A 22319-nucleotide genomic window follows, 5' to 3' on the forward strand; every position below is an offset into this window, starting at 1 on the left:
AAGTTACCGTTTCGGTCCCTAGCCAACCTCTGCGACTTGTCGCCACAGGCTTTCTCTGGCAGCGCGGACAAGGACGAGCCAGCTCCAGCGCACGCGTACTACCAGCGCCCCGCAGCTCCCATGGCGGGCCAACCGGCCCGCCGTCTTACGTCATTAGCGTGGCGCCATCCCAGCGGAAGGCCCGGGGACCTGTGCTGACTGCGGCGCGCTCCGGGGAGGACCCGGCGGGCGCCTGCACATCAGTCGCGCGGCCCGGAGAAGCCTCGGAAAGTCCGGCGGACGCCGGCGAGGGGCGCGCGTGGCTGTGGGGTCGCGCAGCCGGGCGGCAGCAGGGGTGGCGTGGGGCTGCAAAGGGCGCGGCGCGGGCGGGCGGCCGGCGGGGCTGCCCGGCGCGGGCGTCCCGGCGATGTGTGGCGCTGAAGCGGCGGCGGCGGCGGCGGCGACGGGCTCGGCTTCGCGGCGGTGCTGGTGCCGGCGGCGGCGGCGGCGGCGCAGGCCTCTCCTCGGGACCTGGCGAGCCCCGGCCTAAGCGGCGGCCCCGCAGAACCCCCGCACGGCGCTCCAGGCCGGGCCCCTCCCCGTCTCGCCCTGCCCCGGGAGCCTGCCTCCCCGGCCGGGGATGAGGCCGGGAAGCGGCTGCGCGGGGCCCAGCACAAAGGCTTGTCCCCAGGGTCCGCCGCCGCTGCCGCCGCCACCGCCCCCACCAGCCTAGAGCCGCCTGTGGAAGCTGAGCCGGCACCCGGGCCCTCATCCCCTCCGGTCCCCAGGGGCGGGCGCTGCCCGTCTCCCCGAGGCCCGGGGACCCGAGCTCCGAGCCCTTTGCTTCTGCGGCTGCCAGGGGACCGGACAGCCGTACAGCCTCCGCCGCTTCGGGCAGTGGGAGCCCTGCGGAGCATGTCGGAGGACAGCGACATGGAGAAAGCCATCAAGGTAAGAGGGAGATGCTACTCTGTCCCTACTTTGGCGATTCTTTCTCAGCGCTGGCTTTGGGAAATCGAGAGAATTTGGGTGAGAGGTAGAGGTTCTAGTCACTGGAATCTATTAACTCCGGGTTCCTGCCTCACTGGGATCTTTGGATCACATTTGAAAGCCCAGAGTGTTGGGTTATGAAGGGTGGGATGTCTGATTCCAGCTTCCTTGGCTGATGTAGTTTGTGCTCAGTTAGAAGGGAGGTAAGTAGCATGGAGATACTTGATGTGAGTGGAACTAAGGGCTTCTTAGGATTCTCATGTTTTTATCGCCTCCAAGTGCCACCGTTTGCTTCTCCGTGCAACACTTGGCAGCGGCTCTGACCCCTCTTAATGGGTCTGAAACAAGCCTCTTTGAGACCTTAAGCTTCAGGAATTGGCTGGCCTTCTTCCAAAACCTGTCCTTTGAATTTTCCCTCCCTTTGTGCGATCATTTCTTCCTGTTCTCTTGCATACTTTCTTAAGAACCAAGAGTTTATTTCTGAGAAGTTAAAGTGCCCCATGCACTTTTAACGACCCGGAACGGGACTTGGAATGCATGTAGCTCACTGCATAAAACTGGCTGTCATGCCAGCACGTAGAAGGGTCAGAATTGAGTGTCCCAGCCAGTGCAATACTCAGTGTTTGGTGGGTCAAAGAATCCTGAGCCCACCAAAGGAGGCTAATTACTTGAGTAAGATCCCTAGAACCACATGGCTGGAGAGGGTCAACTCTTGCAAGTTGTCCCTCTGATATTTAGGGATACACACATACACTCCTTAAAAGTGAAATAATAAAAGGTTCAAGACTGTCTTTGGCCACATAGGTAGTTAAGAGGCCAGCCTGGGACTACAAACTCTGCCTAGAGATAAAGTAAGTATAGCCGGGCTGCCTGGTGCACGCCTGTCATCCCAGCACTTAAGAGGCGGGTGGATTCCTGTGAGTTTGAGGACAGCCAAGGCTACACAGAGAAACCCTGTCTCAGGAAAAAAAAAAAAAAAAAAAAAAAAGATAAATAAGTGCATAAATTGAAATAATCCAAGTGACTTTTTATTTCTCCTGTCTTTTTGGTTTGGGGGTTTTGTTTTGTTTTTGAGACAGAGAGACAGGGTTTCTTTGTGTTTTCCTGGAACTCACTGTGTAGACTAGGGTGGCCTGGAACTCAGAGATCTGCCTCCCTCTACCCCTCTGAGTGAGTGCTGGGATCAAAGGCATTTGTCACCACTACCCTGCTCAAATAGACTTTATTTTTTTGTTTAGATTTTTTTAGAGTGACAGCTTCGTTATGTATTGACACTCTTACGTGTTTTCATTTGACAATTTCATACATTTATTCTTCATTATTTTTGTTTCACCATTGAGAATATGTATATTTCGTGGGTATGGTGGCATGTGCTTGAGGCCAGGAGTTAAAGGCTACACAGGAATAACAGTCAAAAACAGATAAGCCAGATGAGGTGTTGAACACCTTTAATCCCAGCACAGAGGCAGGCCAGTCTCTATGAGACCCTAACCCTTTCTGTTAGGCCAGCCTGGTTTACAAAGTGAGTCCAGGACAGCCAGGGCTCTGTTATACAGAGAAACCCTGAGAATCCCAGACTCAAAAACAAAACAAACATAAACAAAACAAAAAAATTAAAAGTCTTTAGTTTTGACTCAGTGTTGTTGTTGTTTTTTTTTTTTAGTCTTTGAATTTTTCTTTTCTTTTCAAGACAGAATTTTTCTGTTAGCCCTAGCTCGCCTAGAACTCACTCTGTAGACCAGGGTGGCTTGGAACTCACAGAGACCAGCCTGCCTCTGCCTCCCTGAGTGGCTGGGATTTAAAACTTTTTGTCTCAACAAAACAAAACAAGCCAATAACAAACAAACAAACCAGAAACTATTAAATCTTTACAGAGCCTATCAGTTTGTATCTAGTAGTCAGAGATAGTTGCTATTGACCACCCCCGCAACACACACACACATACTAGATGGTAATTTCCTGGGTTTTATATGTCTAGTAGTTTTTGTTGACAAAGTGGACGCTTGGTAACATTGTAACAACTCTGGACTCTCACCCTTGTTATAGTTGTAGCTGCCTAGAATTAAAAGGGAATTTTCTTTTCCTTGTACATGCTAATGTTGGATCAGGGCTGTTTTTTGTTTTATTTTGTTTTGTTTTTTTTTCTTCTTAGCCTCCTCCTGTTAGATCAGCCTCTCATGTGAGCAGAGACTTTCCTCTGTTTGGAATTTTGAGGTCTTTACCCCCTGCCTCTCAACCCCTGTGGTTCTGGAGTCCTTTTAGAATGGAGTTGATTGCAAAGTCACTTTTGGCTTTAGATTTCCTCTGGCCTTTCATTCTCTCCAGTTTTTTGTGGAGGGCTCACTTTGGCTGTATTCTATGGCTCTCTGTAGCAATTTGCCCTCCAAACCCATGCATGCACTCTGTTATCCTGGCCAGGACCGTTGTCTTGGGGCTCAGCACTGCTGTGCCTTCTCACCCACATTCACCTGCTCTCACCCGTACTGTCTGCTATGTTCTTCCTGTCATCTAGAGCAGCAGTGTTACTTTTCATAGCCAGCTCCATGCTGGGAGCAAGCAACACCACTGACTGCTTTGGGCAGAGGAAAGAGGATGGAAGCTGTGGGAGCCAGGCTGCATGCTGCTTTTGACCTCACTTCTAGTGAGTTTAAAAAAGGACAGTTCTCAGTTTGTTTAGGTTATACTGTTCTGAAATAATTAGTTTTGACAACTGACAGCGGTCTGTGTAGCTCTTACTGGCCTGTAGATTAGGATGCCTTGAGCTTAGAGAAATCTGTCTGCCTCTGCCTCCCAGTAAGAGCCATCAAGTCTGGCAGTTTTGTTGTTGTCTGTTTTGTTCTGACAATTTTGTCTAGCTTTAAATGTATTTATGGAAAGCAGCTGCCTGCCTTTGACACTGAGTACGAGAATTCCCTATTTTGTTATTATTGAGCCCCAGACAGGTTGATGGCTTACCCAGGTAAAGATGGGTGGAGAATGAATACTTCATCTGCTCCATCCAAGATGAGTTGTACTAGAATCTCAAGTGAGGGGTCTGAACATTGGGTTGTTTTGAATTTAAACATTCTCAGCTGGTTGTAGTGGGTGGTGACTGAGGACAAGCAGCCTAGAATGAAAATGCCTTTCTTCCTTTCGTCACATTGAGTGTCTGAACACAGTCTAACATGAGTGCTCTCTGTTCTGTGACAAGCAGACTGCACTCCATAGCATGATGAAAGATTAGGCGGAGTTCACCTCCTGTCTGCACAAGTTGAGCAGTTTGTTCAAGGATGGAAGCCTCTACAAGTGCCTGACCTGGTGTTCTGGACTCCAAGGAAGTACACTTGCGTGCTGTAGTGAAGGTGCACAAGTTACTGTGCTCTGTGTGTGCACATTTGAGCAAATGGGATGGGGTGCTGGGGATGGATGTAAGCCTCTCGTATGCTAGGGAAGTTATTCCGCCACTCATGTAAAGTCCTAGCTCTTGTCAATACTTTGAAGTAATGTCTGTCCCCAACACCTCTCTAAGGTATCGTTTGTCTATTTAAATAGACCATGTAAGCGGGTTGCACAGTTTCATTTTATTCTTGAACCTATGGTATTGGGAGGTAGTGGCAGTCATGTAGACCATTGCACAATTATAAAAACCTGTAAACTGGCTTAGAAGGTGAGGTGCCATGGCTGTCCTACCTCTGCTTAATTATCTAGTTGAACAGTGGAATCATTTCTGGACCCCCTCCTTTATTTTTTTCCTTTTTCTTCTTTTTAATAGGAAACCTCCATTTTAGAAGAATATAGTATCAATTGGACTCAGAAACTGGGAGCCGGAATTAGTGGTCCAGTTAGGTAAGACAATGTGGAAAGCTGGGTGCATTGTTCTGGGAGATGTATGACATGAGCCTTGAGCTACAGGCATCAGATACACATTAAGAATTAGCCTGAGCTTATTTGTGTGTGTTTCAGTTTTTTTTGAGACAGGGTGTCTCTGTGTAGCCCTGGTGTCCTGGACTTGCTTTGTAGACCAGGCTGGCCTCTAACTCACAGAGATCCACCTGTCTCTGCTTCCCTGAGTGCTGGGATTACAGTTGTGAGCCACACACCCAGCTTAGCCTGATTTTAAATTATGGAGTTTTTGTGTAGTTTTGGTTTTTCTGTCAGTTCGTGTGTGTGTGTGTGTGTGTGTGTGTGTGTGTGTGTGTGAAGAACATGTACCACTGAGCTGTACTTCTAGCTCCTAGTAGAGGGGATGTATTTTATTTTTATTTTTTGTTTTTTGCATTTTTATGAATGAATGTGTGGAAGTCAAAGGATCACTGTCAGGAGTTTGTTCTCTTGGTTCATATGGGTCCTAGAGATCTCACTGGCCCCTTAGTAAATGCTTTTTGTTTTACATCTAGAAACAGCCAAGTAGCAAGGTCACATGGTATGGGTTAATTTTAAGATGTCAAGGTATTTGGACCAGTGAGATGGGTCATCGAGTCGAGGTGCTTGCTTACAGTCTAATGGCCTGAATTCACTCTCTGGGGCCAGTAGTAACACTGGAAGGAGAGAGCTGGCCCTGCAGATGACTCCGGGACCTCCATATGTATACTCGTATACACACAAAATAAAAATCTTTAACATGTCATTTTAAAAATGTAAAATAAAAATAAAAATAAAAATGTAAAAGGTAAGTTTGTAAGTCTTGAACTGACAGCAATCTGCCTGCCTCTGCCTCCCCAAGTGCTGGGATTACAGGTGTGCACCACCACACCCAGCTCAATGGGTCAAAGGTTAAGAGTGCTGTCTGCTCTTGCAGAGGATCTGGGCTTGATTTCCTACTACCTATAAAGTGCCTCACTGCCACCCATAACTCGTTTTTCCAAGGGATCTGTTGCCCTCTTCCAATCTCCACAGGGACCATGTAGTGAACAAACGTACATACAGGCAAAACATTCATACAATAAAAACAAAGACATAATATTTATTTATTTGTTTATTTTAATTTTTTGAAACAGGGTTTTTCTGTGTAGCCTTGGCTGTCCTGGAACTCTTTGTAGACCAGGCTTACCTCCAACTCATAGAGGTCCACCTGTCTCAGCTTCCTGAGTGCTGGGATTAAAGGTGTGTACCATCACCGCCTAGCTAAGACATAAAAAAATGTAAGAAATGTAAAGTAAGACTCTAGGCCACTTTGAGAGGCCATCCTTTCTTCAGTGCTTTGGTAGTGAGCTGACATTGCCTGTTATGGTGACCCTAGGCTGAACTGAGGAACAAGAGACTTCTCCCTTACCACCTGCTGCTCTAGGACAAGTTGTTTGTCCTTCTATTTGTTTGTCTCTCTGAGACAGGGTCTCTATAGGCCATGCTATCCTGTTATTTTCTCCTAACTGTCATTGTGATTTCCCTCTACACCTAGAGTCTGTGTGAAGAAATCTACTCAAGAACGGTTTGCACTTAAAATCCTTCTTGATCGTCCAAAAGCTAGAAATGAGGTAGGTTTCTTCATGTGACTTGCACATTCACACTCACACATATATACACTTGCATACACACACACACACACACACACACACACACACACGGAGGAGGAGGAGGGAGGAGAGGGAGTGTGCAGTGCCTGCGCAGGCCTGAAAAGGGCATTAAATGCCTTAGAAGTAGAATTATAGGTAGTATGAGCCATCCAGCTTGGGTGCTGAGAACTGGACTTGGGCCTTCTGGAGAGCAGGAAGCACTCTTAACCACTTAGCTGTCTTTCCAGCTCTTGTCTAAATGGTTTTAGAGCCTTAAAATACATACGTATGTACAGTTAAGGCAGGCAGCTTCCTGAAAACTATAGCTGCACCAAGTATCTGTGTATACTAACCTTCTACTCTCTGTTCTCATTACTGTTAGCAAGGGTTCTTACTGAGCGTGGAAAGCTAGCATAGTCTTTTTTCTTCCAGCCACCTCACAGTTTTTTCTTACTTAGTAGAAATTTCTGAAATAAAGTAAGTTATTTTTCCATTTACTAATAAAAGGACACAGTGAATCTGTTAGTGCAGTTTTATTTGTAGAGAGAAGGCTGAGGGGATGGTCTGGACAGGGAAACACTTTTTTGTATTATTCTAGGTGATAAGGATTTTTAAGTAGACTTATACTTTGGACCAAGCATGGTCAATTTCTGATGGGAACTATAGAGGAAAATGATGGCATTTTCTGTGCACATGAACATTTCCTGTGTTCTCTTTAAGGTGCGCCTGCATATGATGTGTGCCACACACCCCAATATAGTTCAGATTGTTGAAGTGTTTGCTAACAGTGTACAGTTCCCTCATGAGTCCAGCCCCAGGTAAGACTAAACAGGGCTGTCACCATAGGACCCACATGGAGGTCATGTTGGAGCAGAGTCGTCCTCTTCTGTGTCCTCCCCCTCTTCCCCACCCATTTCCTCTCCTTTCTCTACCTTTTCCTCTTTGTGTTTTAAAAACTTAAACCTTTGTAAAGGTGGAATTATGTAAGGCATGCCTAAGCTCTTATCACCAAGTTTTACCCGCTGCCTGTGTGGAATCTTGTTTCATTTGTTAACCCTCCATTATTTTGATTACTTTGTCCTTTCAAAACACTTTTAAGGGTTGAGGGTTATAGTTCAGTGGTTGTTTGCAAAGCATATCCAGGGCCCTGGATTTACTCTCTAACTCTAGTTTAGTTAAAAGCAACATAGAACATTAATGAGCCAGGTATAGGGGTGGGTGCATGCTTGTAATCTTCGCTCTTGAGAAGTTAAGACAGGAGAATCATACATTCTAGTCTAGCCTGATCTACATAGTAAGACTTTTTCTAAATAAATTTGAATTGAAATAGATGCTATTTCAGATGGGTGGAGAGTGCCTAAATGTCTTTCCTGGTCAAGTCTTAGAGGCTAATCCACCAAGCTGCCCCATTGCTTGTCCTGAGTTTCCTTCTGGAGAAAGGAACCCTCATCATTCTTTTAGGTGCATGTATTTGGGAAGTACTTTAGGTGGAGACTGAAATATCCCTGTCACTGCAGTGTGGTGGGCAGCAAGCAAGCAGCCTCCTCCCTTGAATTTTAAAGCTTACTCAGCAGAGCTGTTGTGAGTGCAGCCTGGGAGGCTGTGGGAAGTGCACACTGGGAAGGTGGTAAAAGGAGCTGTGGTTTTAAAAGCCAATGGGAAGTCGGTTGCATTTCCCAAGTGTGCTCTGTCGGTGAAAGCATTTGGATGCAAGCAGAAGCATTTACATGAAGGAAGAGGAGCCAAAACCTGTGTTTGATTTTCTTTTTTCTTTCTTTTTCTTTTTTTATTTTTTCTTTGAGACTGAGAAGTACTGCACTTAATCAGTGGCTGAGTTACCCTGAACTTAGTAAGTGGTTGCATATTTTGTAGATGAGTTTACTCCAGGTCAGTTTTTTTGCTGTTCCAGGGTTTTTATTTTCCTTTTCTTTGTTTCTTTCTTATTCCTTTTTTTCTTTTCTTTCTTTCTTTCTTTCTTTCTTTTTTCTTTTTTTTTTTTTTAACTTAACAAAATCAAATGCTTTCAAACAGGGCTCGACTCTTAATTGTAATGGAGATGATGGAAGGGGGAGAGCTATTTCACAGAATCAGCCAGCACCGGCACTTTACAGAGAAGCAAGCCAGCCAAGTAACAAAGCAGGCAAGTCGACCCCGGCACAGTCAGACTGGGACTACCTGTTAAGCAGTACAATTGCATTAGGGGAAAGCAAGCTCAAAGAAAAGCTCCGTTTGACCTCTCATTGCCTGCTTTGTTATAATCAGAAAGAATGCCTTCATAGAAGTGTGACCCTTTTATACTCTGGGAGGGAGGGTGGCATTTTTAATTGCTTGTTCCATGTTTCCCAAGGGCTGCTACCAGGAATTTCCTCCACTGACTGTCTTAACTGTGGACAGCTGTGGACAGGTAGCTTTCCATGCTGTTGATGTCACCTGCAAGACCCTTTAGTATAAATTTGTTCTCAGGCATTTGTACCTAAGATATTTCTTGTAGAAGTCACCTATCATTTCTGCAGATTTTAAAATAGTGTGTGATTTTTAGTTACATTTTCTTATAGAGATGTTTTATTATAGAAATTCAATACCTTGACTCCAGCCAGTACTCACCACTCATAGAGGTGACAAGCTAAACCTCAGGCCTGTCATCAGATCAAGCAGGTAGACCATGGAAGATCAAGAGGCACAGCAGTTAGCATCATCAAAGAGCTCTTGCAGATTCCCCCTCAGTTTACAGCTGTCTTTGGATGCCTCCTTTCCAGTTGACTGTGAGCAACCATATTTGAAATGCTGAGATAAATCTCACACAGAGTTGAGGAACTACAGAACTTATTCATTTATCTTTTAAATTACACCATTCATTTTTCAATGCTAAGACTAAAAGATGAGATCTGATCATGTGTAAAACAGAAATTGCTGCAGTCTGCACAGTGCATGCACTGTCATTGAGTACTGAGCAGATTGCAGCATTAGGTAGGGAATGGAGCCAGCTGGTTGGAAGGTGTTGCCTGCTCCGTAGAGTACAGCTGTCTCAAGGAGCAGCCCTGTTGCCCACTGGGGAAGTCCCTGCCTACTGAAGACCTATGGGTCCCCTACAGTACCTGTCACAGCACAGGTGAAGGGACGGCTAGGTATCCTAGGGATGTATCCACCCCTTTATTTGGACAAAGGATGGTTTGTAGTTATGTTTGTATAGTGAATATAGTTAAACTAAGGCTAATTCATTTCTGTTTCATGGTGTCACAAGTCTTTCTTAGTTTCTGTTTTGAAATTGACACTAGCCACAGTTGTGCCTGACCTAACCCCTGAGCTCTCACACTAGGGGTGTTAGAAATGGTGCTTTTCTAAGAAGTGGCTGGTCTACTGTGCCCTTTTCCAGATAGCCCTGGCTCTGCAGCACTGTCACTTGCTTAACATTGCGCACAGAGACCTCAAGCCTGAAAATCTGCTTTTCAAGGATAACTCTTTGGTGAGAAAAATTGCTTTTCCTTGTTTGATGTTGTCACTTTGTCTTGTTTTGTTTTGTCCGCCCCCCCCCCCCCCAGGGTCTGTGTATCCCAGGCTGGCCTTGAACTTGCTATGTAGCTGAAGATGACCTTGAACAGATCCTCCTGCCTCTCCCTCTTTTTGAGTGTTGGGGTTCCAGGCATGCACCACTACATTCAGTTTATTGTGTGACTGGAAATGGAACCCAGGACTCCATGCATAGTGGCAAGCACTCTGCCAACTGAGGCCCATCCCCAGGCCCGTTTTATTTTTGTCACAGGATCTTGCTTTGTAGACCAGGCTAGCCTGGACCCCATGAAGACTAGGTTGGCCTAAAATTTTGCCTTTGCTTCCTGAGTGCTGGGATTGTAGGTGTGTGCCTCCCTACTGCTGCACTGAGCCTACTGCTGCATAGGAAGTGTTAGGCCATGGTGCTTCCAATACTTTAGTTTCATCCTTGTTTCCTTATAAGGGGCTCAGAAATGTTGCCACACCCATGACATGGTGGATCTGGATGGTACAGATGTATTTGTGAGACTTATGAATTTGGATATTATCTGGAGGGCCTTTGGGGAGAGGCAGGAATTGGTATGCTGTTTATTATACGGTCCTTGAAAGTTAAGTTTGAGTTGCTGTTAACCCTGATAGGCTGTTTTCCCTGTATTGCTGTCCCCTGCCCCATATCTACTAGTCATCTGCTCTGGTTGCTGTGGAGGTTGTGGCTAATGTTCAGACTGAGGCAGTGCCCTGGGTGGAGGAGAGGGGCTGGGAGCTAAGACACTGAATTCAGAGCTGTGCTCACCAGTGAAAATCAGAGCTGACTGATTCCTTCTTCTGTGTTTTAGACCTTGATAACTGATTTTTATGTATGTGGGTGTTTTGCTCATGCAGTGCCTGTGGAGGCCACAGGAGGGCAATGGGTGCTGGGACCCAAAGCCAGGCAGTGTGCAAGAGCAGGAAGTGCTTATAAGGGGTGCACTAAGAACAGCTTTCAGACCCTTCCCAGCCAGGCCTCAGAGTCAGGGTGACCCTCCTGATTCAGAGTCCACAGTGCTGGGGTTACAAGCAAGAGCCAACACACCTGGCTTCTGTGAGTGTTTACCAACAACTATGCAGTATTGACCCGTTTGTTTTCTTTCAGGACGCCCCTGTGAAGTTATGTGACTTTGGGTTTGCTAAAGTTGACCAAGGTGATCTGATGACACCCCAGTTTACCCCGTACTATGTAGCACCTCAGGTAAACATGCTTTCTTTCTTATGATGTATTACCAAATTGCCTGTAGCTGCTCTCCCCATGCCCCCTTCATTTTTTTTCTGAGACAAGGTTTCTCTGCGTAGCCTTGGATGTCCTAGACCTGACTATGTAGACCAGGCTGGCCTTGAACTCACTGAGATCCACTTGCCTCTGCCTACCCAAGTGCTAGGATTACAGGCATGCCCCGCCATACCCGGCTACAGGGCAGATGTCCTTAACTGAGGGCAGAATCCAGTCCCGGGTGCCGTGGAGCAGAATGGTACTGCAGGGTATCATACTTAGAGTAGTGCAGAACTTTTAGTTAAGATTGTGTCGTGGTTGACTGCTGGTCACCGAAACAGTAGGAAACCAGAAAAAAACAAAAAAGAAAAGAGACCAGGGCTGTATGGTGGCTTCGTGTGTAAAGGTGCTGCCACCAAACGTCACAAACTGAGTTGTTCTGTGACCTCCACCTGTGCTACTGCACACATGCATATCATATACAATAAACAAACATGTAAGTTAGACATAGAAAGGAGATCACTCCATTCCTGCTTTGGGTATAATTTCTGTTTTAACAAACACGCACTCCATATGAGTCCTCTGCCTGGGTCATGTTACTCTTGCCTAGGGCTGGAATTCACGTCCCAACACCCAGATGATACAGTGGCTCACGGATGCCTTTACGCCAGCTCAGAGGAGCTGATGCCCTCTTTTGGCATCCTCAGACACCCATGCATATTTACACATACATGTATATAAATCAAAATGAATTTCAGGAAAACTGAGATTCTGACGTGGGCCTTTCTAAAGATAATCTGAGCCTCTTAGGTGATCTGTAGGTTTTGCAGAGGGCCGTGAAAGTATCTTGTCAAAGAGGCCTAAGGAGACAGTGGAGCCCATGCTTGAGGCTCACACTTGGTATCTGCCATCCCCAGCAGCATGAGTGTGGTAGTGAAGATGGCACTAGGAGTGTAGGTGTGGTGAGCAGCACCATTCTGAAGTCAGTGCACGCTTTGCCAGTCCTGCCCTCCTGGGCCATTGTGCTGTGCACTGGCAGGGTGAGCATTTTGGTTAATGACAGCTCGTGGGTAGCAGTAGCTACCTTCTTGAGAGCATTTGTCACTCAGATCCATGTGACTGTTATACTCTGATGTCCATCTGCCCCGTGTGGATATGCTTTTGCATAGGCATCAGGTTGTCCTCAGGGACAAGCCAGTGGTCACAGACCCTCCCCCCCCCATACCATGGTCAGAAGAGAGAAATCTCTTTAGGGGTAAAGATAAAAGGATTTGAACCTTCATGTTTTTGGTCTAGCTGGACATGTCCTTAACAGACTGAAACATTACTAGTTGTAAGAAGGAAATTTGAAAGTGTTTTTTTGTTTGGTATTTTAGACAGGGTTTTTCTGTATAGCCCTGGCTGTCCTGGAACTCACTTTGTAGATCAAGCTAGTCCCAAACTCAGCGTGATCTACCTACCTATGTGCTGGGAGTAAAGGACTGAATCACCATCAGCTGGCAAAAGGGTTTTGTTTTTCATTTCACTATATTCTGAAACATGTCCTCACTGTGTATGCCAGGTTGTCACTGTGTGCCAGCATGCCTGGTTGAAAGTGCGGTATTGATGTTGAGTTAGTATTTGATTGCTGATTTCCAGTTCATCGGTAGCCTGCTGTCCCAGGTGGTGGGACTTGGAGGTGTGATTTCCAGTTAGCTGTCTCATTTGTCCACCTCTTTGCTAGGTACTAGAAGCACAGAGGAGGCACCAGAAGGAGAAGTCCGGCATCATACCTACCTCGCCAACACCCTACACCTACAACAAGGTAGGGAAGAGGCTGTTGCACCTTCGCGCTGTGGGCTTGGTAGCTCTTCAGTGGGATGTTCATGAAGCACCAGCAGCTGGAATGTAGAAAGTGACTTGGAACCCAGGTTTCTAATCTGACGAGATAGGAAGGAACATTTCCATTAGTTTAGTGCCTGCAACAGGAGCCAAGGGCCATGGTCACCTTACAGTCCACTTTTATTTTAGATGGAAGGGTCATTTTTGAGAGTGTTCTAGAGCCTTCTGATCATTTATAGTACGATTCTTTTGTACTTCATAAAATGTCAGTTTGAAAAAGATAAACAGGTACATTTTTAAAAAGCAACTGCCTAATTTGAACAATGTCTTCTATGCATAGCAAGTGCTTGTTTGTGTGGTGCTGTCTGTGTATAGCCATGTATCAAACCTGCTATCTGGAGCCCATGATGCCAGTGCCCCTGGATCCTGGAGTTGCTGAACAGGTTTAAAGTGTGCTTGCTCTTTGGGCACTTGCAACTAGCTATGGGTGACGGGGGCCTGGGAGAGCAGCTGTGGGTCCACATGCTCCAGCTGTATGGCTTCCTTTTAGGCAACTAAGCTGCATTTTGTTCAAAATAAAGTCTCTCCATGTAACCCTGGCTGTTTTGGAACTTGCTCTGTAGACCAGGCTGGTGTGGAACTCAGACCACTGCCCGATTTAAGCTGCACTCTTGACAGGAGCATTCAGAGGATTTGTGGAGGGTGCAGGTCATTTGCCTAGACAAAAAGTGGCAGGTTTAATAAGATAACCTCTCTCAAGGGATAGAGAACTCCAGATATCTTCTTGTTTCACATGCATAATGCATAGGCATGTGCACCCCTATACACATGTATGCACAAACATACATTATCTAAGGTTCCTCAGAGCACTGCGATGCAGAGTTCTCACTGGTGGAATCCTTGGCCTCCTGTATACTTGGCTGATGGAGCTTGTATTCCCGGTGTGCATCCTGCAGAACAGCTAACTGCAGGCCCAGACCCACCTGAGCCAGTGCAAGTGTTGACAATGGCTTCAGCCTGCCTGCCTATGTAGCCCCTCACTGTGGCTCACGAGCTATTTCAGGGATATGTTGTGAAATGTGAACCATGCCTTCATGGTTTTTTAAGACATATTTGTTCATGTATGTTATATATATGAGTACTCTGTTTTCCATGCACAGCAGAAGGAGGAATCATAACCCATTACAGATGGTTGTGAGCCACCATGTGGGTGCTAGGAATCGAACTCAGGACCTCGGGAAGAGCAGCCAGTGTTCTTAATCCCGCTGAGCCATCTCTCCAGCCCTGCCTTCATATCTTATACCTGATTCTACTGAGGAGTGTTGAAAGAGGAATTTCCTGTTTGGGACTTTTAGCTGGGGAACTTTCTGCTCATTTTGGTGTGAGGCTCTTCTCTGATAGGATGATTGTTTTCTGTTTTGCTTTCAGAGCTGTGACTTGTGGTCCCTAGGGGTGATCATTTATGTGATGCTGTGTGGCTATCCTCCTTTTTACTCCAAACACCACAGTCGGACTATCCCAAAGGATATGCGGAGAAAGATCATGACAGGAAGTTTCGAGTTCCCAGAAGAAGAGTGGAGCCAGATCTCAGAGATGGCCAAAGACGTTGTGAGGAAGTGAGTCCCTGGGCTGCCGAAAGGGTGGCTAGGGAGCCTGGAGCTGGGAATGCAGGGTAAAGAGAAGTCCTTTGTTCTGGAAGGCATCTTCATGTTTTACTATCTCTAGAGCCTGAGTTAAGAGTTCTTATTTAGACAGGCATGGTGGTGCACACCTTTAATCCCAGCACTCTGGAGGCAGAGGCAGTTGGATCTCTGAGTTCAAGACCAGCCTGGGCAACAGAATGAGTTCCAGGATAGTAAGGACTACATAAATCCTATCTTGAAAAACCAAAACAACCAAAAACAACCTTATTTATGCTTTAGTAAAATTGGAACTCTCCCTTTTCTGTATAGCTGTAGATTTTTGTCCCGAGATTGTGAACCTAGGGGCGCCCTGTAGTCAGTCTCCATGAGAATTAAATTCAGGACCCTATGTTGGGCCTTTCTACACTTCCCTCCTCTTCTTTTTGTCATCTTGTTTTGTGTGGGTTTTATTTTTGCTTTCAAATAGGATCTTATAGCTCTGGCTGGCCTAGAATTCACTGTGTAATTGAGGCTGGCCTGAGACTTGTGGCAACCTCCTGCCTTAATCTCTTGAGTGTCGGGATTACAGGTGTGGCATTATGCCCAGTTTGTGTCTCTCTTATAGATGAGTCAGCCATCAGGGATGGATCTGGTGCTAAGACTTTCTTTCTCCTCCCCCCCCCCCATTTTTTAAATACAGGGCTTCTCTGTGTAGCCTTGACTGTCCTGGACTTGCTTTATATACCAGGCTGGCCTCCAACTCACCGCAATCCACCTCCTCTTCCTTCCTGAGTGCTGGGATTACAGATGTGCACCACCATTCCCAGCAATGCTAAGACTTTAACTGGGGTTCCATGTGTTTCAGAAGACAGCACATTTGGCCTTTTTGTTCTTTATATACTGTTGAAATGTGTGGTGTTAGTCTCAGAACGCACACCCAGCATTCTCTGCCAAATGGTTTCTCTGACAGTCACTAAGCTGGGGACTCAGAAAGAATTAGGAATAGCGGGGCTGGAATGATGGCTGAGAGGATAAGAACACTGGTTGGCCACTCTTCCAAAGGTCCTGAGTTCAATTCCCAGCAACCACATGGCTCACAACCATCTATAATGAGATCTGGTACCTTCTGGCTTTAATGAATCTTTAAAAGAAAAAAAAGAATTAGGAATAGCAGGGCTGCGGGGATGGCTCAGTGGTTAAGAGCACTGGCTGTTCTTCCAGAGCTAGCTAGGTTCTCAGCACCCATATGGTGACCCATAACTGCTGTAACTTCAATTCCATGGGGCTTAGTGCCCTCGTCTGATCTTCTTGGGCACTGCACATGTGCACAGAGATGCATGCAGGCAGACGCTCATACATGAAATAAAAATCTTAAAAAGAGGTAAGGATAGTAACTATGCAAGAAAGAGTTGACACAGCCCTTTTGTAGCAAGAAGATGAAAGAAAGAGTTGAACTTGACTATTTCCTCTGCCGGACTGTGTGGAATGCATGGCTGTTTGATCATATGTTTTGAGAGGAGGGGAAGCATAGAAGGGGCTGTGCTGGGAACTATCCTTATTGACAGCACTCCCTTCTAAAAGTGAACTTGTGCCAAGCATGTTAATGCCTGCCTGTGATTCCAACACTTAGAAGGCTGAGGCAGGAGAATCATGAATTCAAGGCTACAGGCACCCTATATCAAACAAGAAATTTAAAAAATGGTGCTGGAGGCATGGCTCAACAGTTAAGAGCACTTGACTGCTCTTCCAGAGGTCCTATGAGTTCAATTCCCAGGAACTACGTGGTTGCTCACAACTGTCTATAATGGCAACTAATACCATCTTCTGGTGTGTCTGAAGACAGCACTCATATACAAAATATGTGAATTAATCTTTTAAAAAAAAGTGAGGTGGTAGTTTATGGAGTGTGTGCTATTAAAGAGGGACTATTTCCTAAAATATGTAAAGGACTTTTTATTATGGTGAGAGCAGGATTTAATTCCTACCAGTCTTCATATAGTGCTTCTAGGCAGTATGCCAGCTCTGTAGAAAACCTGGGTGTCTCTGCCCTTTGGAGTATAGGTGTCCTTGCATATAGAGGTCACAGGTTAATCTTGAGTATCATTTTTCAGGCCCCCATCCACATTTTCTCCCTCCTCCTCTGCTCTTTTCTTGAGATAAAGATCTCTTGCCTTTCTAGGGCTCACAAGGGATATAGGCTTGTCCTGACTCAGACATTTGGGATGAAGGGATATGTAATTAGAAGAGGTGGTTTTACAGAGAGCTCAGGAGTATGTTGGGGTAAATGGATGTGAGGTCATGAAGATGACCAAAACACAGCTGGTTACAAAGAAAGTGTTGGGCTTAGGGGAAAGTGCCATGTCATGGCTGGTCTTAAGTTATTGACTGTGGAATAAAGAAAGGTTTGGGTTACCATCTGATGGGATCTAGTTTAATCTTAGATAACAGCCTCCTGTTTCACAATGCATGACTCTCAGCTAATTTACAGCCACTATCAGCCAACAATAGTTGAAGCATTGTCCCAGACACCTTAGTGTGGGGGTTAAATACAGCAGGACCTATAATCATGTTGGTTTTACCTACTGAATCCTGTGATATGTTCTCAAGTATTTTTGAATAAAATTTGTGGTACCACTTTTAATCAACTGCCCAGAAGACCTCAAGCCAAAACATACCCATAAGTACTACATGGGACTAGCATCCATCTTGCCTTGCTGTTAGAAGCCCCAGGCCTATAGGAGTTGGTAGAAAGTCAAAAGAATCCAGAGCTATCTGGAGCCAAGCCCAAGACCTTGCTTTGTTTCTTTAGGGGACATTATGCATTTTGTGTCTGTTGGTATGTTTTCTTTGCAGGCTCCTAAAGGTCAAACCAGAGGAAAGACTCACCATTGAGGGCGTGTTGGATCACCCCTGGCTCAACTCGACGGAGGCCCTGGATAATGTGCTACCCTCTGCTCAGCTGATGATGGATAAGGTCAGTGATGTTTTTTTGTTTTGTTTTGTTTTTTTCCTTTTGAGACAGGGTTTCTCTGTGTAGCCCTGCTGTCCTGGAACTCACTCTGTAGACCAGGCTGGCCTCAAAGTCACAGAGATCTGCCTGCCTCTGCCTCTCGTGTGCTAGGGTTACAGGTGTGCGACACCACCACCCGGCAAACCATTTTTTCCCCTTTTTCTAGTGATGCTTATTTTGTTGTGTGAAAAGACTGTGAGAAGGGGAAGTTACCATGGCTGAACATGGGGCTTAAAGGAAACAGTGACAAGCACATGCTACTTCTCGTTTCCTGAAAAATCAGGATCCAAGGGAAGGTCCAAAGGAGTACCCTTAACACCTTCAATGCGGCTTATCTGGCACAGAGCGTGTAAGAGTCTCTCTGCAAGGTGTTGAGGTCAGGCAGGTTGTGAAGGCAAACAAAACAAATTTATTTTAGAAACCAGATCTTCACCCAAGAAGGCACTTACTGGCTAGCTTCTATATTGAGGAATATGAAGATTTATTTTTTTTATTTATCTGTGTGCCATGTGCAGGCAGGTGCCTGTGGAGGCCAGAAAAGGTCTCAGATCTCCTTAAACTGGAGTTATGGGTGGTTGTGAGCTGCCTGATAGGAGGCAAACAGTGTTTGCTTATAACCGCTGAGCCATCTTTCTAGCACTGTTAGTGATTCTTGCTGAAACTTCTGTTCCCATTGCCAAGGAAGAAGGTGAGTTGGTATGTGGCCTTTGTGTTGCTGTTCCTGGGCCTCACTGATCCTGGGGGAGAATCCCCTGTCAGATGAGAATGTGTGTGTCATCAGCACACTTTATGCTTTGCCTTTGTCTTAGATTGCATTTTTGAATGCTAAGTAACAAATGTGGACACAAGCTGACAAAGCCAGGCACAATGGCACACCACACCCAACACTCACTTGGGGGGCTTAGGTTGGCAAATCCTGTATGTCCAAGATGAACATGGGTAACATACCAAAAAAAAAAAAAAAAAGGCCAGCAGGCAGAATTAACTGATAGTAGTGTTTACACGCAGGCAGTGGTTGCAGGGATCCAGCAGGCTCATGCTGAGCAACTGGCAAACATGAGGATCCAGGACCTCAAAGTCAGCCTCAAGCCCCTGCACTCTGTGAACAACCCCATTCTGAGGAAAAGGAAGCTACTGGGGTGAGTACCAATTTTAGACAGCCTTAGAAGTTGACACGCTCTGTAGTTACTTTTGTGAACATTCTGGCATCTTTTTTGTTGTTGTTTGTTTGTTTGTTTGTTTGTTTTTTTCAAGACAAGTTTTCTCTGTATAACAAGCCCTGGCCGTCCTGGACTGGCTTTTTGTAGACCAGGCTGGCCTTTAATTCAGGAAGATCGGCCTGCCTCTGCCTTCCAAATGCTGGGATCAAAGGCGTGAGCCACCATGCCTGCCCCTTGTTCTGGTATCTTGAGTTTAGAGCTGGGTTCTGAGGTCTCACCTTGTTATTATCTTTCCCCATACTTGTAAAGCACCAAGCCAAAGGACGGTATTTATATACACGACCATGAGAATGGAGCTGAGGATTCAAATGTTGCCTTGGAAAAGCTTCGAGATGTCATTGCCCAGTGTATCCTCCCCCAGGCTGGTAAAGGTCATGCCACTTACTAATGTTCTGCATATGTGTGTGTTTGTGTGCATGAGCATACATGGGTGTGCATGTGACAAGAGGAGTGGATTAGTCTATGATGCTCTGTTTATATCTTAAACTAAATGAGTCCACACCAACTAGGAAACAGTGCAAGTGCAGGCACACAGTAAGTCATGTGTGTCTGCTTTTCTGTGAAGTTCTAGTTTAAGCTTAACTGCAGGTGCCAGCTGTGGCATGTGATTTTGTGTTATCTCAGTTTCACAATGAAAGCACAAAGTAGAGGGTGAAGAATGGAAATGTGAACAGCGTCTAGGGATAGGTTAGAGGCCGTCAACACCATTTCCAGAACCTTTACAATGCCCCTATGTATCTGTGAGTACAAAAAGAACACTGCACTGGCTCACGACTAGCCCAGCTGTGTCCCTGGCTTCATGCTGGCCTTTAAAGGAGGGATCTCCCATCCCAAGGCCTTCCTCTTCAGAGGACTGTGATGTGAGGGGCTGTTCTTTGCTAATGAATGAGATGCTTCATTATTAGCTGGGGTCAGAAAAGGTTGGATTAACCTTTCTCCCTAAATCCTTTGCCATTTAAGATCACCCAGAGGAAGTAGAGAAATGGCTCAGAGATTAAGAGCACTGGCTGCTCTTCCAGAGGTCCTGAAGATTCCCAGCAACCACATGGTGGCTCACAACCATCTGTAATGGAATCTTCTGCTATGCATGAAGACAGAGCACTCATACACATGTAATACACAAATAACTAAATCTTTTGTTGTTGTTTTTTAAAGAGAGCACTCAGAGAACATGCCTGAGTATTTTGAAGCAAGGGATGTGCTTAGGAAAACGGCAGCACATACAGCCTTGTTTTTCTTCCTCTCTTGGCCAGATGTTTTTGCTCAGAAACTTCTCCCACATTTCTCTTAACTCCCAGCACTCACCCTTGCGGTTGTTAGAGCCTGTGTGTGAAGAGCTTAGTGACAAGAGGGTCACCTGGGAGCACCAGGACTGCAGGGAGCCAGTGACTACCAAGTTATACATGTTGTATCATAATTTCTCACCTAGTTGGACAGCATGTCCTTTCATCTTTAACACAAAAATCCCATGATGCTACAGAAGAAGTGAAACTTCTCTCCATTCTTATTCATAGGAGAGAATGAAGACGAGAAGCTGAATGAGGTGATGCAGGAAGCCTGGAAGTACAACCGGGAGTGCAAGCTCCTGAGGGACGCGCTGCAGAGCTTCAGCTGGAATGGTAGGACTGCCTGTGCTGAGACACAGATGGTCTCTGAGGCCAGAGCGCAGTGAGGGTGGTGCATGTAGAGAAGGGGGCATCCCACTTTAACTGCCCGGGCATGTTTGCTGTGCACTCTTTGTACTCGGGTTCCAAACTGCAAGTGCATTATATGTCACAGTGAACACTGCAGAGCTCTGCCGTATTTCTTGGGGGGGACAAAACAAAGCCAGATCCATTCCCCACATTCCTGGGCTGTTCACCACATGATAAGGAACAACATACACTACCAGAGGGGGTGCCAGAAAGTTCCCCACAATTATCTGTTTCTGAATCATTTGATTGAACTCAGTCAATTGCCAGATCTGCCAGTGGGTAAATTTCTTCCCCAGAACAAGATAGAGAGGTGCCTTTTCCCTGCCCTGCTGTTAGCAGCCTGGGTGAGACTGTGATTCCAGCTGAGTGGGCCATCAGACCAGCTCCAGTGTGCTGAGGAGAGGGAGGAAGGAAAAGAAGGAAGGGGCACTTGCTCTGACATTGTCTTCTGAATGTGCCTGGCCCGAAACCCTGGAGAGATTTCACTTCACAAGGAGCTTGTTCTAGAATGTGAACCGTGGTGGGTGTGAAGCAGTCTGGACAGTGTGGACTGTGAGTGTGCGGAGTGCACCCTGCTCTGTACCAGCACCAGTCATCCACTCAGAGGCACTGCCAACCCTGAGTCTGAGCTCTGTAGTCTATAGGGGTTTTTGTTTGGGTTTTATGTGTATGAGTGTTTGTCTGCATGTATATCTCGTTAGCACATGTGTGCTATTGTCTGCACAGGTCAAAATAGGAAGTCAGAATACCTGGAACTGAAATTATGGGTAGTTGTGAGCCATGTGGTTGCTGAAAACTAATCCTGGGTCCTCTGCAAGAACAGCAAGTGCTCTTAACCACTGAGCCATTCTCCTGCCCCGAGTTTTGTATTTTATATAAACAAAATCAGGTCTCTGTGTTTTCCTCTGGCTTTTTAGTCAGCATTGTTTTGTTAGTTTCACCCATGCTGGCATGAATACTGTCCACTCACTGCTGCGTGGACATTTAGTTTGTTTCTAGGTTCCAATAAACAAGGAAAGGGCTGTTGTGACCACTCTTCTGTGTCTTGATGAATAGCTTGTGAAATAATTTTTACCTTTTATTAACCAGTTTTTATATTTACCTGGGTTAGCCAGCTTTTGACAGCAGTAGCATGAGTTCAAGAATGCTCTTTAGTGGTGCTTTCTGACTCTGACATCTGCAGCGGCACCAGCTTTGCCACTGTTTATATCTGTTCTGATGGTTTTGTGGTGTTACTGCAGTGTGGGTTTGGATGGCTTTAGGCTGGTGACGCTGTGCATCTCAGATGCTTCTGACCACTTACTTAAGTCCCCTTTGTGACATGCCTGTCTTAATTTTTGGCCTGTCTTTCTAGTCAGTGTGGCTTTCTTATTACATGTTTAGGAGTTTTTATATGCTTGGGTATGAGTCCTTTGTCAGACATACATACACTATCTCTGATTTGTGAAGTTGCTCGGTGCTCAGTTACTGCTTGAAAACGACTGTTGCGCAGATTCCAGGTGCTAAGCTGTCCTGCTGACCTTGTTCTTTCTTGCCTTTCAGGTCGTGGATTCACAGATAAAGTAGACCGACTAAAGCTGGCAGAGGCTGTGAAGCAGGTGATTGAGGAGCAGACCACTCCCCACGAGCCCCAATAGTAACAGCTTCAAACTATTTTTAACAATTGGAAAAATTATTCCTTAATGTAAAAAGTAATTTTTATGTAAATTAATAAATCATACTTTCATTTCATTTTTGTTTAAGTTGCTATATAGATTTAGGTTCAGAGTTCCTAACT

At 45.8% G+C, this 22319-nt stretch overlaps 2 protein-coding genes across 4 annotated transcripts in view; one reads left to right on the top strand and one right to left on the bottom strand.

Moving 5' to 3' along the window:
* Positions 1-744: 744 nt before the first annotated feature.
* Mapkapk5 (MAPK activated protein kinase 5) lies at positions 745-22273 on the top strand. 3 transcript variants are annotated; one of them, XM_021633201.2, is made up of 14 exons: positions 745-930; positions 4721-4794; positions 6347-6422; positions 7161-7258; positions 8472-8580; positions 9814-9903; positions 11062-11157; positions 12899-12979; positions 14425-14612; positions 17472-17592; positions 18637-18767; positions 19098-19219; positions 20363-20467; positions 22085-22273. In XM_021633201.2, exons 1-14 carry the CDS (start codon positions 895-897, stop codon positions 22177-22179), a joined length of 1422 nt encoding a protein of 473 aa, XP_021488876.1. In that variant the 5' UTR covers positions 745-894; the 3' UTR covers positions 22180-22273. The 3 variants fall into 3 exon arrangements, with proteins under 3 accessions (XP_021488876.1, XP_021488877.1, XP_060238461.1); XM_021633202.2 differs by having other exon boundaries at positions 19098-19213; XM_060382478.1 differs by lacking the exon at positions 7161-7258 and having other exon boundaries at positions 9818-9903.
* Tmem116 (transmembrane protein 116) overlaps positions 12948-22319 on the bottom strand; it is a 97981-nt gene continuing 88609 nt past the window's right edge. The window contains exon 11 of the mRNA XM_060382474.1: positions 12948-13094. Within this exon, the coding sequence (XP_060238457.1) occupies positions 12948-13094 (147 nt within the window). The remainder of the gene's footprint in view (positions 13095-22319) is intronic.

The sequence above is a fragment of the Meriones unguiculatus genome, chromosome 4 (assembly GCF_030254825.1).
Source record: "Meriones unguiculatus strain TT.TT164.6M chromosome 4, Bangor_MerUng_6.1, whole genome shotgun sequence".
Classification (NCBI taxonomy): Eukaryota; Metazoa; Chordata; class Mammalia; order Rodentia; family Muridae; genus Meriones; species Meriones unguiculatus.